General features: G+C 43.7%; 1 protein-coding gene across 1 annotated transcript; it reads left to right on the top strand.

Moving 5' to 3' along the window:
• The first annotated feature begins 1,913 nt into the window (after positions 1-1,913).
• Positions 1,914-5,774, top strand: supt4h1 (SPT4 homolog, DSIF elongation factor subunit). Its single transcript, NM_001292863.1, is given in 5 exon segments — positions 1,914-2,004; positions 2,937-3,043; positions 4,223-4,278; positions 4,953-5,006; positions 5,305-5,774. Coding segments are annotated over 5 exon segments (357 nt in total). The 5' UTR covers positions 1,914-1,932; the 3' UTR covers positions 5,373-5,774.
• Positions 5,775-14,033: the final 8,259 nt, after the last annotated feature.

Below are 14,033 nucleotides of genomic sequence, written 5' to 3' on the forward strand. Positions count from 1 at the left end.
CAGTTCCGACCAATCAGCGTGCGAGCTGAGGCTCGCGGTCAGAGCACGTGCCCCCGCCCCACCCTCACGTGGCGGCAGCTCGAGCGCCGTGCAAACTACCACACACTGCGCATGCTCGGCCAGCCGGCCAGCCACCCGCCTTCTCGCCACACACTGCGCACGCGCGGTCTCGCGCACCTCGTGCTCTCTCTCGTCGCTTCGCGTTTCCGCAGCTCCAGTTCGCGCCAATTTGGCACCGAGTCTTTCGTTTGTCTTTGACGAACCGGCGGCCGCCAGAGCTCATCCTCACAGGAATCTTAATTTAATTCAGTGTGGCTGTGTAGGTAGGGAATGGTCTTGACGTTATTTTGGTAACAATCGCTGTTCATTATGAAGTGTTTTATCTCTATTCACTGATCGAAGTGCCTGAGAACCGCCTAAATGTCATTGCACCTCCAACTGGTGCAGCCTCAATAGGGCTAGAGATGTGTGACCCGAGCGGTGGGAGACACGATGGCAGGAATGTTTTCACGCATTTCATACAGAGCCGTGCTGCTCAGGGAGTTCCCGGTATCCGCTATCCATCAATGAGGGCTCACACTGTGCTTGTCCGATATCAAATAACCAACCTGGGGTGGGGGTAAGCAAGGTCTCCTTAGAGCTGAGCTGGCTCCAAGATAACATGCTTGCCAACTGAATGTCAGAATCAAGTCAATCCTATGTGGTCAAGGCACTCTGTTCCCAGACAGGCCGCAGTACTTTAGGGACAGCCGATGATTCACCAGCCAAGCTAACTCATGTTTGACTTTGGAGAGGCAAACTGGATGCAGGGATTCTTCCCATTCAGCTCTTGATAGCCCTGCAAGCCAAAGCCCAAGTCTGTAGGGCGAGCAAGCTGCTTGAAACATGCAGTGCTTTCATTGCAAGTTGTGCAGTTCTAGCTGGTTAACCTCCAGCGGTACCCCAGTGCACACTTTCGTGTCACCAAGCCCTTTGCTCATGCCAAGCTGGGTGTATTATTCTCTGGAATTAGGTAAACAAGATGCACCTCTCCAGGGAGAGAGAGTGCTTTCCAGTTCCAGACACGGGAATGTCCGTGTACGTGGTATACATGGAAGTGTCCATGTGATTTGGATACTGTTAAGCATGGTGAATCGTGTCCACATGTGTTATACACCAGTAGAACCAAATCCAATTATATTAAGAGTTGTTAAATTTTATTCTAAAATCATCCATTACACACCAATTAACAATTAGGTAAAAACAGAAAGGCCATTGAAAATAGCACACTGCAAAATGTAACAGGTCTAACATCTCACATTAGCACCTCAGCCTAACATATCGGCCTTGCCCCTCCTACCTCTCTGACCTGCTGTCTCCTATCAATCTGTCTGCTCCCTCCGTTCAGCAGGCTCTGGCCTGCTCCATGTCTCCCGCCCTACCATCGGTTATATAACCTGCTAATTAAGGTAGAGGGGAATGATCCTGATCAGATGGATGACCCTCCTTTTCGACCGTGCCTTCAGCCGCCCTCCTACCTCTCTGCCCTCCCTCATCCCAACTCTGCTCCCCCACGCTCAGGTCCTGATCCCTGACTGTTCAGCGCCTTGGAAACGTCCTCCGGACGTGAAAGGCATTTTACAAATGTCATTTTTTTGTTTGTTGTAGCAGTGAGTGTTGGTTCCTGGCTCACATTGTTTGCTTTGCAAAAGTTTTGGGGATGCAATAGTGATAGTGTGATAGTGTGCTGAATGCTGTTGTGTTGGTTTCTGGGCGGTGTGTTGGAACCCAGTGGCTGGAGGCGAGTCTGGTTGTGCTGCTGTGTTCAGAGCTGGTGCGCTGTCTGTAAGAGCTGTCAATCATGTCGCATCATTGGTGTGACTGGAACATGTGGCCCCGCCCTCTGCCGCCCCCGGAAGTGCAGCTCGCGTGTCACTTCCGGTCCACTCAGCAATGGCGGCTTTGGAGACGGTGCCTAAGGATTTGCGAAATTTGCGTGCTTGCTTGCTCTGTTCGCTAGTTAAGGTAGGGGAGAATGATCCAATCCTGAGGAAACGATATGAAATAAGGTTCTCCTTTTGCGGAAGCGTGTACATTCTCCCCTGGCCTGGCTATTGTGCTTTCCTTCAACGGAGGATATCCCTGTAACATGCACAACGATAATGACGCCTGGATTTTCCAGTGTAAATTCATTTCAAAGTAGTTTCACGTGGATTTGTTTATGGTTACAGTACCTTAAAAGTACCTTGTTTTTATTGTGAAAATAATGAAGCTAAACTCAGTGGGAAGCACTCTTGCCATTCAGTCAGAAGGTTATGGGCTCAAGTGCCATATTGGGACTTTGAACTCACATAATTCAGGCTAACACTCAGTAAGACAACAACTTGCACTTATATAGCGCCCCTGATGTAGGGTAGTGTCCTTGAGCAATGCAGTGCTGTCTTCTGCATTGTTGGAGAGGCTGTCCTTTGGATGAGATGTTAAACTGAGGTCCTGTCTGCCTGTTCAGGTCGATGTTAAAGATCCCATGATGATATTCAAAAGGAGAACGGAGTTTTTCCTGGCCAAGTGAAATTGATCATTCACTTCATGGCTGTGTGGGTTTTGCAAATTAGCTTCTGTGGTCACCTGAGAGATAGACAATCACTGCACTTAATGGCAAATCATGTGATGCACTTTTGAGATATCTTCCCGACTTGGAAGCCTCATATCAAATGCCAGGTTTATTATATTAAAAATTGTTTTCTAGCTGTTTTTCCATAAATGAGGTTTGACCAGCACCTTTTCTTTATTTTTAAAAAATCCTTAGCGTCTGATTTGATGCTGTTTGTTCATTGAAATATTGATACCTTAAACTCCAAAGAAAGTATTAACTATTTGCTTAAAATCCTGAATTGCATTTGTGAGTTATATTAGATTGTGGAGTATATTTGATGATTGTTTTTCTATTTTTTCAGACCATTGATCAGTTCGACTATGATGGTTGTGATAACTGTGATGCCTATCTGCAGATGAAGGGCAATCGAGAGATGGTGTATGACTGCACCAGTTCTTCCTTCGATGGGTGAGTTAACAGCAACAAAATTACATTTGTATTAAAAAAGTCATCTTTATGCTCAAAATTATGCAATTATAATTGTTCCGTTGATTTTTATACATTGCAAATCATTTGACTATCAGTTGTATATCATTTGATACTCGTGGAATCCTGTAGCTCAGTGGTTACAGCATTCGCCTTGCAAGCGAGAGACCTGAGTTCTATTTCCGGCAGGGCGAAATGTTGGGCAAGTTTCCTTACTCCACATACCTCTATTTACCTAACAGTAAGTAGAAACCCGGTTGTTAGTCGATTGGCAGGTTGCTTTTCTGGGGATAATAATCCCTCAAAAAAAATTTGGTCACTCAATGCACAACTGTTTGTGGGACACTGCTGTGTGCAATTGGCTGCTGTGTTTTGTCCACAATTATACAGTCAATTCACTTTACAGTATATTCTTTGAAACGCTTTGAGACGTCTAGAAGATGTGAAAAGTGCTACATCAAATGCAAGGATTATTATCATTTTGATGCAGAGATAGTAATAATAATCCTTGCATTTGATATAGCGCTTTTCACGTCTTCTAGACGTCTCAAAGCTCTTCACAGAAAATGACCAATTTATTGTTTGGAGGGATTATTATTAGACGTGTGGAGTAAGGAAACTTGCCCAAGGTTTCGCCTTGCCTGGAATTGAACCCAGGTGTCTTGCTTGCAAGACGAGTGCTCGAACCACTGAGCTACAGGACCCCACTGGGGCTGGAGAGGCTATTGTTTATTGGTTGATTTACCAACTCTGGTAATAAATTTCCACTGCTGGTAGAACGCTCAACTTTTCAGAAAATGGACAACCTCATCTCAGCATTTCCTTCTATGCTGGCGCCTTCTAAAAAAAATTTGTTTGATTTGATTGAGGAAAATTACTCTTTAGATTTACTGATTTTATTCCAAAACAAGCTGTAAAGATAAAGCCCTGCCTTTTGCTCTTTTCTGTTCTGTATTGCCCTAAAGCATATTGAATATATTTAAATAACGTGCTGTGGAAGAATACGATCCAGCTATGCTGTCATGTCCTTCGTGCCCAAAACCCAACTGCACCAGCGCTCTTTGGTTGATATCTAAATAATTAATGTTGAGGCAGAGTCATGTGCTGATAATTAGTCAGTTTATCAGAATAGAAGAATAGTAATTCTTTTTTTTTATATAGGATCATTGCGATGATGAGCCCAGATGACAGCTGGGTCTCCAAGTGGCAACGGACCAGTAAGTTTAAAACAGCCTGCTCTCTTCCTTTTCCTACCTTTTCCTAGTTTCTCTAAAGATTATATCAATGAATTGCTAAGGAAGGGAAAAGGAAAATTGAACGTTGAGGAAATATTGGTATCTTGTGTACATCGTGCATGTGGATCCTCACACAGAAGGTAGCAACAGTCAGCCGTTCTCAAAAAGTTCATCAATGAGTTATTGTATAATTGGGATTTCAAAAGACTGACCACTAAATATGAAAGGGATAAAGAGGTTTTGGAGCAGACATGAGTCAACATTTTCTGGGGGAAGTGGGCTGAGGATCAATGTCCAGGACGATCAGATCACCTTTAGAAGTTCATTGAATCACTTGGAGGTCCTTGCAGACTAACTTGTATTGCTAGTTTCTGTGAGGCTGAAGCAACCTGTAAAATAAATTATGTAATCTTTAGTTTGTGTCTAACCATATTGTTTTTCAAAATAGATGGAGAATACTCTACTTGTCAATCCTTATGTGCTGAGAAACCTATGGGTATAGATTGTGAATCCATGATCTGAAATAAATATGCAGAATCGATGTTATCCCCATTTCTAGGTTTTCCCGTCATCTGTTGTGTACTCAATTGTATAATAATCTGTTTATCTGCTTGTGTTTGAGTGTGTTGCTTACTGCTGTTTGTCTCTGTTGTCAGGTAACTTTAAGCCAGGTATCTATGCTGTATCAGTGACCGGACGATTACCCCAAGGTAAGCCTCTACAGCTATAAAACTCCTCTTTCAGTTAGAAGTATAATTGCAAATATGCATACTTAGTGAAATAATTACACATCTCTTCAATTTATTTCACAATTGGGTGGTCTATACTGAACTCCAAATATTACTGCTGAATCTTTTTCATTTCTTACTTTTACCAGGTTTGATTCAGTCTGAATGCCACCATGTAAAATAGCCTTTTTGCATTGCCTTAATGGGCTCTAATAGTATTGTATCCATATGCTCTGGTGCCTTGGTCTTGGTTACAGTTCACAATGTCTGTCTTCTACAGGTATTGTGAGAGAGCTGAAGAGTCGCGGTATGATCTACAAATCAAGAGACACTGCTATCAAATCATAACCAATTGTCTGCCAGTGAAAATCCTTCTTATGGTCTGATTTGGTCCGATCCTCTTACAAGTGGAATTTGACTTTTTCCAAATGTACCTGGGAACTCCTTATAATGTTCTTGCTGTAAAAGTACTGGGTATATTTTTCCTACCCTCTTGTGAATGGCACAATTAGTGAGCAGCATGTAAATACTACAGATAGGAATCTCCATGCACATACCCAGAATCAGAATTGTGTTTGTGTGGTTCAGAGTTCCATAAACATCTCTTCAGGAGAAAGGCTTGGAGACCAGAAAATGGTGCAGGCTGTCATTTTATAAACCTAGCTTTTAATAGACTCGTTTGTGCAGATTGCAATAAACAATTTTGTATGCAAAAATGTTCAACGTTAAAATTAAATAATACTGTACGACTACTGGAGTATTAGTGGAACAAAGACATTTGAAAGGTCCATATTGAATTGGAGTACATGGCTTCAATGGAGCATGGTGTGTAAAGTGGTCTGCTGAAATCTCTGATTTTCTAATCTAGGTAATACTTTTTCAGCGGAATCACATTGTTCCCTGTGGTGGTGTCAGAATTTTAGTGTATTTTAGTTCCAAGTGTATTTTCAGGTACAGAGTGAGGACAAGGACAATTGCTTTATCTCAGAAACTATCTTGGTAACAATGCATGGATGGAAGTTGTGTAGGATTGTTTATATTTACTCAACTGTAGTGGTTGGGGGGAGAATTTTGCTAATATTTGGGAGTAAATATTTACTGGGGGGATATTTAAGGGTTTCTAGATACAGGACAGAACCAAATAACCTTTCGTTGTTATCACTGGAATTGGAAGCAAGATGGGGAATGACACGTCAGAACAAGTTAGGCAAATGTGTACAACATAGGCACAGTTGCTTCTGTTATCATAAGCTGAATCCTGACTAACTTTCATTTCTCTTGTCAAGAGAACGTAATGCCTACTCTAATAATAATAATAATAATAATCCTTGCATTTGATATAGCGCTTTTCACGTCGGGAGGACGTCCCAAAGCGCTTCACAGAACACACTCTAGGCAAACACTTGTGATTCTCACAGCAGGACTGGAACATGGGGCCTTCTAATTAAATAATACTGTACGACTACTGGAGTATTAGTGGCATACGTCTGTGCACTCACCTCTGAGCCATTCAATAGCCTTGTTGGTATTTTACTGAGCGTTATGGGACTATCATAGTTGTTGCCATTACATGAAATGTGATGTAAAGTGTGAGCTGTTTGGAGAGCAAATGGAGTATGCTTTTTGTCCACTGGAGGGCATTGCTGTGACACGTTATAAATATGCTTTATCTACTTCAAAGTGGATTAGTTTTGTTTAGCAAAGACATTTTTCAGATGTCTCAACTATAGCATTGGTGCTTACTATGTGCACTGGTCTGAAGTAGTGCTGCTGTCAGTGTTTATCAGAATGGATTCTCACCGTTATTATATAGTTTAATATGATAATTGTTTTCATTGAACACATAAACACAAATCATAAAATGTGGGATATAAAAGAAAATGCTGGTAAACTGTTGCCCACAGGAAGGGGGAGTTTTTGTCAGGTGAACAGGATTTAATGTTCATATTAATGAATGAATGTTGAACAGCTCCACATGACAGACTTTCACGTGTTGTTTTTCTGCTCAACAAAACAAATACTTCAAATGCTTTATTCTCTTCACCAAATGTTGTGCAGAATCTGCTCAGTGTGAGGCTCCTTTTCCTTCCATTGGGGGATTTTCCACAGGAGTTTGTGCTCCTCTGGTGCCTCATCCAAGTGGCCATTATTCATGCATTAGCCCAGATAATGATTATTAGCATTATATTTGACCATAATGGGCAACACAGGACAGTGTCCACACATGCATCTTCCAGTGTTTATGTAGCCACAACATTGGCATAGGTACAGTTTTAACTTAGGCATGATGTGGTGCAGGTACAATGTTTGTGTAGACATGTCATTGGTGTAGACGAAGGGGTATAGATGCGGAAAGGGACCAGTGTAATGTAGGCACCATTGTTGATGAAGGCGTGGAGTGAACGTAGGCACACTGTTGGTGAAGACACGCCAATGTGTTAGCATGGTATGGTGCAGAAGCTAACTTGCTTGGTTTGTGGTTAAAAGAACACTGTTACGAGCAGCTCGCAACCTCAGCCAAGCCAGCCTCTGTCGTTTATCTTCCTCTCACCACACTGCTTGCATTTTATTTAGTTGCTGCTGTGCAAAGAGATTTCTGCCAATTCTAAAAAGGTCTTGAAGGGTTCAAACAGGATACTGGTTAAGTCAATTTATTCCTGTATTTGTGGATCTATTGTGCATTCAAAATATAAGCCTGATGGTGTAGTGAATAGAGCTACAGTTTATGAACGAGGTGCTCACTGCTTTGAATCCTGGTCTGTTCTCCATTTGCTAGTCCAGGGCTGCATGGGGAGACTAAATTTGCCCCAACCTTTCCAGTGTAAGGGGACGGGGGATGGTGGTGACATCTAGCTAGAGACCCTGCTGGTGGTCCCTCTACAACACCCTTCACTGGTGTGTGTGTGTGTGTGTTTAGCAGCTGGGTAGGGAAAGATCAGGCTCAACTGTGATATCCTCTGTATCATGTGAGCTGCCAACACTCACTCCAAGGCTCACATATGAACAATGGCTATGGAAATGTACCCAGCGAGAAAGTAATGTTCTGACATTGCAAGCTCTGGGATAGTGTTCTGCTGCAATGGGAAATACAACATGATTCATTGGTGTTGATGGTTTATTGGCCTGGCACAATAGAGAGTTTAGAAGTTGTGTATAATAATAATCCTTGCATTTGATATAGTGCTTTTCACATCGGGAGGACGTCCCAAAGCGCTTCACAGAACACATTGTAAAGTGAATTAACTGTATATTTGTGGGCGAACGCGGCAGCCAATTGCGCACAGCAATGTCCCACAAACAGTCGTAGATTGAAAATGACCAATTTTATTATTGTTTTTGGAGAGATTATTGTTGTGAACATGAGTGAATTTGATGTTAGATGGAATCTTGGAAAGTAATGTTATTAAGTTGTGTTATTAATGGAGAAGAGGTGAAACGGCTGGATTGAAAGATCTGCTGTAGATCTAATAAAATGGTAGAAGGGGCTCGATGGGCAAGTGTAACAGTGCATCTGTAGTTTGCCAGCCTAGACTCTAATCTCAAGTCCCAACATGGTGCATGAATCCATAACCTACTCCCCGGTGTGAAGAATACGATTGAGTCAAACTGACACTTACGAGAGATGTTTACTGAAGGAGAACTTTCTGCAGAGCTCAATGCTGTGAGCTTTGCACTGATGGGCTCTGATGCTGTGGTAGATAACACATCACACCTTATGTCAGTGGAAAGTTTGTTCCAATACCACAAACTGCTGCGTGCAGCTCCTCGGCATTTGTCAGCCAATGGCATCTTACCCAAAAGCAGCGGGTTCACCACACGCACAACAACCTCTCCACAGGCTCTGGTGCAGAGACCTTCTTGTATTGCTTCAGGTTAGCAGCAAATATACTAGACAATAAAAGCACGCTCCCAGCCAAAGGCAATCCCTGTGTCCAATATATAAGGGATCAGACTTTGGGTGTGATGTTTCATTTCCATTCTCCATCTGTAGCTGTAGATGGTACATGGCTTGTCTACGGGCACATTTTCCATGATAGATTAGGCATGTACCCGCCTAAGGTCTTGCCACATATCACAGCATCATGTCTGACTTTTATGGCAGCCTTTTGCATTCACTTGTTGCAGATTCCAGGGTGACAGTAAATCCAATTACTGTGCATAAATAAATAAACATTAGAGATCAAGTACAATGGATCCTGGATTCTTTACAAACATACACTCACACAAGAATCCATGTGCTCTCACACGTTACACGCTCTGTGCTTGTGATCTATTTTTACTGTGTTTGTAGCTCTTTCTCTGTTTCTCAAGTTACATTTTATTTGTTGATAATCACAGGAAGAGCCATGTGAAGATCTCCCTCAGCACTGGGCGCAAGGAATTGTGTCAGGCGGCAGGGACCATGGGATGCCCTTCAACTAATCCTGCAAGTATGAGGGACGAGGCGGTGGCTGCAACGTTCACGTTCATGGTGTGTGCAGTTGGACCCGTGCTCCAACGTGTGAGTTAGCACATTCCCAGAGAACACACAAGTCGTAGCCCAAGTGTCACAAGATAACGTGTTGTGTATGTTGGATTTGCGCCTCCACGTGTCACAGTGCACGGTGTCTCATCTGATACTGCATGTGCTCTGTTCTTTAACACAGATATTCTTCAGCCTATCTGCCACAATTAAAAATTTTGTGGCCTTATCTGCCATCATTAATGATTGCCTTGTATCTCCACCAAGGCACCTCTACTTCTCTACTCCATTTAAAAACTTACCATTGCAATGCTGTACATTTCCATCCCCCTATTATGACCAAAATCTACTAGTTTCCATTTTCATGGGATGTAATTGTGAAAACTGAGGCAGTGAAATAGAACCAGGGCAGGAGAAGATAACATTAAAATAACATTAAACTGGTGAAAGGGGAGTCTAGAAAACATCTTTACACAGAGTTGTGAGAGTCAGAAAGCATAGATACAGAGTTGAATGAGGTGTTCGAGAGGGAGCGTATGGGACATGGAGAAACAAACGGAAATGGAACTAAAGAATGTCATGAGTTAATGGCAGAGCAGACTACACAAGCTGAATGGCCTCCTGCTTCTCAGTTTGATAATGTACTAAATCGCCGCACTAAAGTTCAAGGAAGCGTGGGTGCTTGCTGCAACACCAGAAAGTTTTGGCTGACCTTTTCGGCTTCTCTTTATTTTATGCAATGTTTGGTAAGCTGTGTACCAGGTTGAAGATCCTCAATTTAGTTTTGAGGGTTGCTGAAAATGTAGCCTTAGACAATTTGTGAACATCTTTCATAATCATTTGCCATCCATTGAAGATGCAGTAGTATTTATTTGTTCTCGGAAATGTATGTTGTAATGTTCTGAAATGTTTCCCCAGTGCCCTCGGTGTGTGTGTGTAACCAGCTTCCTTTGCAGGTCTTCCTACAGTCCACATGTGGAAATGCCATTGGAGTGACTGAGTAATAGTGAGTAGGAGAGACTGACACAAAGCACCTAAAAATGACATGGAGCGACAGAGTCACAATCAGTAGCAGAGAAAGGCAGAACAGAGGGTAATAGTGAGGAGCAGAGAACAACAACAAATAATTACATTTGTACAGCACCGTTCACATCAGGAGGACATCCCAAGGCACAGGAAGTCAGGGGTTTAGACCTGAACGGTAGAAAGAAACATTGATAAGGAAACATTTACCATGGAGGAATCTAACAGAGGGTGAGAGAGAGTTAAAGTCACTATTCCTGGCAAAGGAGCTCAGGGATTAATAGGCTCATTATAAAATTTGAGTGTTCAAATGCTCTAATCCTTCCCAGCACCTGCCCAAAAAACACCCAAATTACTGCATCAGGCACCCCAACTGTGGTTGGCTCCAGTTTGGTTTGAGGATTAACCTGGAACTGGCTGAATTTCACAGCTGTACTTTATATGTAGCAAATGTCACTGTTTAGGAGGCTTCAGAGAGAGGATCTCAGCAAATTTTTGAAAGGGAACTAGGTAGATGTTGGGAAAAGAAGAATATTAAACGGAACAGGGAGAAGTGGTAAGAGTGCGATTAGATTAAGTTGCTCCTCTGGAGAAATACATCACCACCAACAACAACAACTTGTATTTATATACCACCCTTGAAGCAGGATAGCATCTCAGAGCACTTAGAACCAGAGCAAAGTTCAAGGCCAAATGGCCTGTTTCTGTGCTATGACAAACTATGACTATTGACTGTGTAATGACAGTGGCTCAGAAATGTCTACTCTGGTTTCCTGGGCTGTGCTGGGGCAGGCCTGAAAGCCAATCAGTGCCTGAAAGTCTGTACAGGCCACAGGCAGAGTTCCTTCTGTCCTTAACCTCGACAGTGTACAATTTGTCCCACTGGGCTCCAGAACAAGTGGACATGATCTTAGTGTTAGAGCTAGGACGGTTAGAAATGAGATTGGGAAACAATCAGTGGGATTCCCAAATGTGGACTGTGGCCCTCGAAGACAGATGCAGAATCAATTCAAATGTTTAAGAAGAAGATAGATAAACAGAGGCTTGGGAAATTAGGGGATTATAAGACATAGTGTACTTGCATTTGATTTAATGCCTTATCACATTTTTGAGACATCTCAAAGCGCTTCACAAGTGGGTTGACTATTTTGTGGGCGAAACTCAGCAGCTAGTTTGCACACAGCAGTGTCCCACAAGCAGTTGTGGAGTGAGTGACCAGTTTTTTGGGGGTAAATAAGAGTTAAATAAGAGTTAAAAGAGTGCCATGATCTAATAAATTAACAGAACACACTTGATGTGCTGAATGGATTTTGCCCATTTCTATATTTCTTAAAACAGGTGATTGTTAATTCCAGGCACAAGCACTGGACCGGCTGTTACTGCACACCCTGGCTATGACTGTTACTGCACACCCTGGCTATGACTGTTACTACACACCCTGGCTATTACTACACACCCCTGCTATTACTGTACACCCCAGCTATTACTGCACACGCTAATACTCCACACCACGTCTATTACTACGGAATGTGCACGTGGCCAGGCTCAGGGGAATTATTGTGCAGCTCTGGCCCACTTACAGGCAGATGTGAGCAGGCTGAGTGGGTGTGACTTCCTGTGTGCGGGCTGCCGTTAGTGCTATCTTACAACATGCTTGTTTTCAACCTGCACTTTCTCTCCTGACTGACTGATTGAGGGGTTTCCCCCCATTTCTGAGCTCCCTCCAGCTGCACAAGAGGCAGCTCCAGCCACAACACCATTTGCTGCAGCTTCACCAAAACTTAGCTTCATTTCTCTATTTCGTGCCACGTGACTCCAGACACACAGCATTGACTCTCTTACCTCAAACCCTCAATGTCTCTCTGTCCCTCAGTCCCCAGACCCTCAACATCTCTCTCTCTTCAGTCCCCAGGCCATCAGTGTCTTTCCAGTTCTAAACCAGCTGAAATTCCGCTGTAGGTTCTGGCCAATGAGACTGGACCTGAGTCTATGTTATGAGCAGCTCCTAGTCACGTGGACAATGCAAGAACAACAAATGTTAGTTCTACTTTAATATGATGAGTGGCCTGTTTCAACACTGAAATATTTTATAGTTCTATGATTTGGGACCAAATAATAATAACAATAATAACCCATACATTTCAGGCCAGATATCAGCAAGCTTTTCCTTATTCAACGACTGGAACAGGTTGCCAGGAAAGCTGGTAGGGAGGTGCAGGCATTAGAATGGGTTTTAGGAAGATTGAGATCAAATGGGCTGAAGAGCCTTCTTGGTGTAACTCACCTTGCGGTCTGGTATAGCGCATTTCACATTAGGAGGATGTTTCAAAGCACTTCCAGTTCAGTGACAATTATGTAGGTGATCACGGCATTTAATTTGCACATAGCAGTGTCCCACAAACAGCAATGAAATGAATAACCCATTTTAGTTGTGGATTGTTGGCCAGGGCACCAGGAGAAACTCACTTCATTTTTTGAATAGAGACCACTGGATGGGAAGGGTTCAGTGCTGGTTCACTAGCATGAGATGAGACATGTATGAAGAGAGGCTGGCGAAATCAGGGTTTTTCCAGTGGAAGAGGAGACTGACATGGGCTGCAGTACTACAAGAACATCAAAATTACATTTGTAAAGTGCCTTTCACATTGGGAGGACGTCCCAAGGTGCTGGGCAATCAGTGTTTCGGACCCGAGCTTGGGGTTGGGATCGGGGTGTTTGGAGGGCAGGGGGGGCAGGAGGGTGACCGAACGCACGGTCAAAGAGGAGGGTCTTGAGACGGGTCTTGAAGGAGGCAAGGAAGGGGGGCGAGGCGGAGGGACTGCGGGATGGAGTTCCAGAGGGTGGAGGCAGAATGGCTGAAGGCTAGGGTGGGGCAGGCAAGTCAGGGGACATGAAGCAGGCTGGAGCCTGCTGAGCAGAGGGAGCGGGCAGGTTGGTAGGGGGGAGCAAGGCCATGGAGGGCTTTGAAAGTGAGGACCAGGATCTTGAACTGTATCCTCTGCATGATGGGAAGCCAGTGGGGTTGGTCGAGGGTGGGGGTGATAGAGTCATGGAGCCTAGTGCAGGAGAGGACCCGGGCTGCAGAGTTCTGGATGATCTGCAGCCTATGGAAGGAGGAGTTGGGGAGGCCAACAAGCAGGGAGTTTCTGTAGTCGAACCTAGATGATATGAATGCATGTATGAGGGTCTCGGTGGCCTGCAGTGTGAGACAGTGGTGGACCCAGACGATGTTGCAAAGATGGGGAAAGGCAGAGTGGGTCATGGCACACATGTGAGGTATGAAGGACAGTTGAGGGTCGAACAGGATGCTGAGGTTCCATATTGGCTGATTGAGATGTAGAGTGTATCCATGGAGAGAGATGCTGTCAGCGCCTGAGGTATGGAGGCGCTGATGGCAGCCAAGCAGAAGGGCCTCAATTTTGTTGACATTCAACTGCAGGAAGTTAGCTCTCATTCAGGACTTGATATCCAGCAGTGGTCCTGGAATCAAAGATGGAGGCAGAGGGTGTAATCGTGGAGTCCTG

This window comes from Callorhinchus milii, unplaced genomic scaffold (genome assembly GCF_018977255.1).
Source record: "Callorhinchus milii isolate IMCB2004 unplaced genomic scaffold, IMCB_Cmil_1.0 Scaffold10, whole genome shotgun sequence".
Taxonomy (NCBI): Eukaryota; Metazoa; Chordata; class Chondrichthyes; order Chimaeriformes; family Callorhinchidae; genus Callorhinchus; species Callorhinchus milii.